This window comes from Penaeus vannamei, chromosome 11 (assembly GCF_042767895.1).
Source record: "Penaeus vannamei isolate JL-2024 chromosome 11, ASM4276789v1, whole genome shotgun sequence".
In the NCBI taxonomy this organism is placed as follows: domain Eukaryota; kingdom Metazoa; phylum Arthropoda; class Malacostraca; order Decapoda; family Penaeidae; genus Penaeus; species Penaeus vannamei.
This window is the reverse complement of record NC_091559.1, coordinates 42122217-42124716: the sequence shown is the minus strand read 5'-3', so window position 1 is coordinate 42124716 and position 2500 is coordinate 42122217. Positions and strand designations below refer to the sequence as shown.

General features: G+C 45.5%; 1 protein-coding gene across 1 annotated transcript in view; it reads right to left on the bottom strand.

Annotated features, from left to right (window-relative positions):
• The window catches only part of LOC113823097 (uncharacterized), a gene marked incomplete in the record, with an annotated part of 250198 nt that overhangs the window by 49497 nt on the left and 198201 nt on the right, over positions 1–2500 (bottom strand). The window contains 1 exon segment of the mRNA XM_070127522.1: positions 1–787. This exon segment is cut by the window's left edge and continues 94 nt beyond it. Within this exon segment, the coding sequence (XP_069983623.1) occupies positions 1–787 (787 nt within the window).

Below are 2500 nucleotides of genomic sequence, written 5' to 3'. Positions count from 1 at the left end.
CTGTTAGGTGTTGAAAACATGAGGTCAGGGAACACTAGAAACATGAAGTTAGGGAACACTAGAAACATGAAGTTAGGGAACACTAGAAACATGAGGTCAGGGAACGCCAGAAACATGAGGTCAGGGAACACTAAAAACATGAGGTCAGGGAACACTAGAAACATGAGGTCAGGGAACACTAAAAACATGAGGTCAGGGAACGCTAAAAACATGAGGTCAGGGAACACTAGAAACATGAGGTCAGGGAACACTAAAAACATGAGGTCAGGGAACACTAAGAACATGAGGTCAGGGAACACTAAGAACATGAGGTCAGGGAACACTAAGAACATGAGGTCAGGGAACACTAAGAACATGAGGTCAGGGAACGCTAAAAACATGAGGTCAGGGAACACTAGAAACATGAAGTCAGGGAAGACTAAAAACATGAGGTCAGGGAACACTAGAAACATGAAGTCAGGGAAGACTAAAAACATGAGGTCAGGGAACACTAGAAACATGAGGTCAGGGAGCGCTAGAAACATGAGGTCAGGGAGCACTAGAAACATGAGGTCAGGGAGCGCTAAGAACATGAGGTCAGGGAACGCTAAAAACACTAAAAACATGAGGTCAGGGAACACTAAGAACATGAGGTCAGGGAACGCTAAAAACATGAGGTCAGGGAACGCTAAAAACATCAGGTCAGAGAAGACTAAAAACATGAGGTCAGAGAAGACTAAAAACATGAGGTCAGAGAAGACTAAAAACATGAGGTCAGGGAACACTAGAAACATGAGGTCAGGGAACACTAGAAACATGATAAAATTTTAAGAAAAGAGGTCGGGGAAACAGAAACATGAGTCAGGGAACGCTAAGAACATGGGGTTTTGGGGAACGAAAAAATGGGTCGGGGGAACACTAAGAACATGAGGTCAGGGAACAATATGAACATGAGGTCAGGGATCACTAGAGTGGAAATAAATGCTCATAAACCCAGTGGCAATACTGTTTATCTTTTTTACCCTCATCATTTTCAATATTAGAAGTAGCTTTACTTCAATTACTATTCAAAATATGTTTTCTTTTGGTATTAAAAGTATTAAAAGCATTATTAACATTGTAATTAACAATGATATTACCATTTATTTTATTTGTAGGTGATAAGCGGTGTTCACTGCGACAAATACAGACAAAAGCTTTGAATGGGAATAAATATCTTCACAGAGTAAAAATATCACGAGAAACGTATCTGATGTTTCAATTATTCTCATTCAAGCCATCTACTTTCGTTGTAGCGATCAATATCATAAAAAACAACATATTCCCTTGTTATAATAATCTTCATCCTCATTATCACAATCTGCATTGACCATTATTGCTTTCCAACTTTCACGATCGCGAATAATCTCGTACTTGTTATTAATAAAACAATAATCATCATGGAAAGGGGAGTCCGCCTGTAAACCCGCACACCTGGAAACAGCTGATCGAAACAGCTGATCGCTTCCCTCGCCGCCGACACAACACGAACACAACGCACCGTCATCAACAGCTGATAAAGTAATTAAAAGCCTATTATATGCCTCATCAATAGTCATTACTTGGAGTTCCGGAACGTAATGGGGGCGGGAGGATGTCACATACGTACACACGCAGTCAATCTCTTTCTCTCTCTTCTCTCGCTATTCTCTTTTCTCTATCTTCTGTCTCTTCTCTCGTCTGTCCCTTCTCTCTTTTGAGAGAGAGAAGAAGGGTGGGAGAGGGAGAGGGAGAGGGAGAAGGAGAGGGAGAGGGAGAGGGAGACGGAGACGGAGACGGAGACGGAGAGGGAGAGAGAGAGAGAGAGAGAGAGAGAGAGAGAGAGAGAGAGAGAGAGAGAGAGAGGGAGGGAGGGAGGAAGGGAGGAGAAGGGAGGAAGGGAGGGAAGAGAGAGAGAGAGAGAGAGAGAGAGAGAGAGAGAGAGAGAGAGAGGGAGAGAGAGAGAGAGAGAGAGAGAGAGAGAGAGAGAGAGAGAGAGAGAGAGAGAGAAGGGGAGGAGAGGGAAAATAAAGGGGAAGAGATAGGAGGGGATGCAAGTAGAAAGAAGATGGAGACATGAAAGCCAAGGAGAGGGGAAAAAGGAAGAGGGAGAGAGAGGATAAAGATCGGAAGGAGGGTAAAGAAGGAGAGAGAAAGCGTAGAGAGACTGAAAGGTGTACAGAGGTGAAGAGGAGAAGGGGGAGAGGAGGAGAGAAGGAGGGGCCAGGGCAGTAAAAGGAAAGATCAAGATTGAGGAAAGGGATAGGAAGGAGAGGGAGGGAGGGAGAGGAGGGAGAAGGAGAGGAGGGAGAGGGGAGGAGAGGAGGGAGAGGGAGGAGAGGGGGAGAGGGAGGAGAGGGGGACTTGGGGGTGAGGGAGAGGGATAAGAGGGAGGAAGGAGGGAGGAGAGGGGGAAGAGGGGAGAAGAGAGGAGTGAAAGGAGAGGAAGGAGAGGGAGGAAGAGGGAGAAGAGGGGAATGAAGGAGGGAGGAGGCGTCTGGAG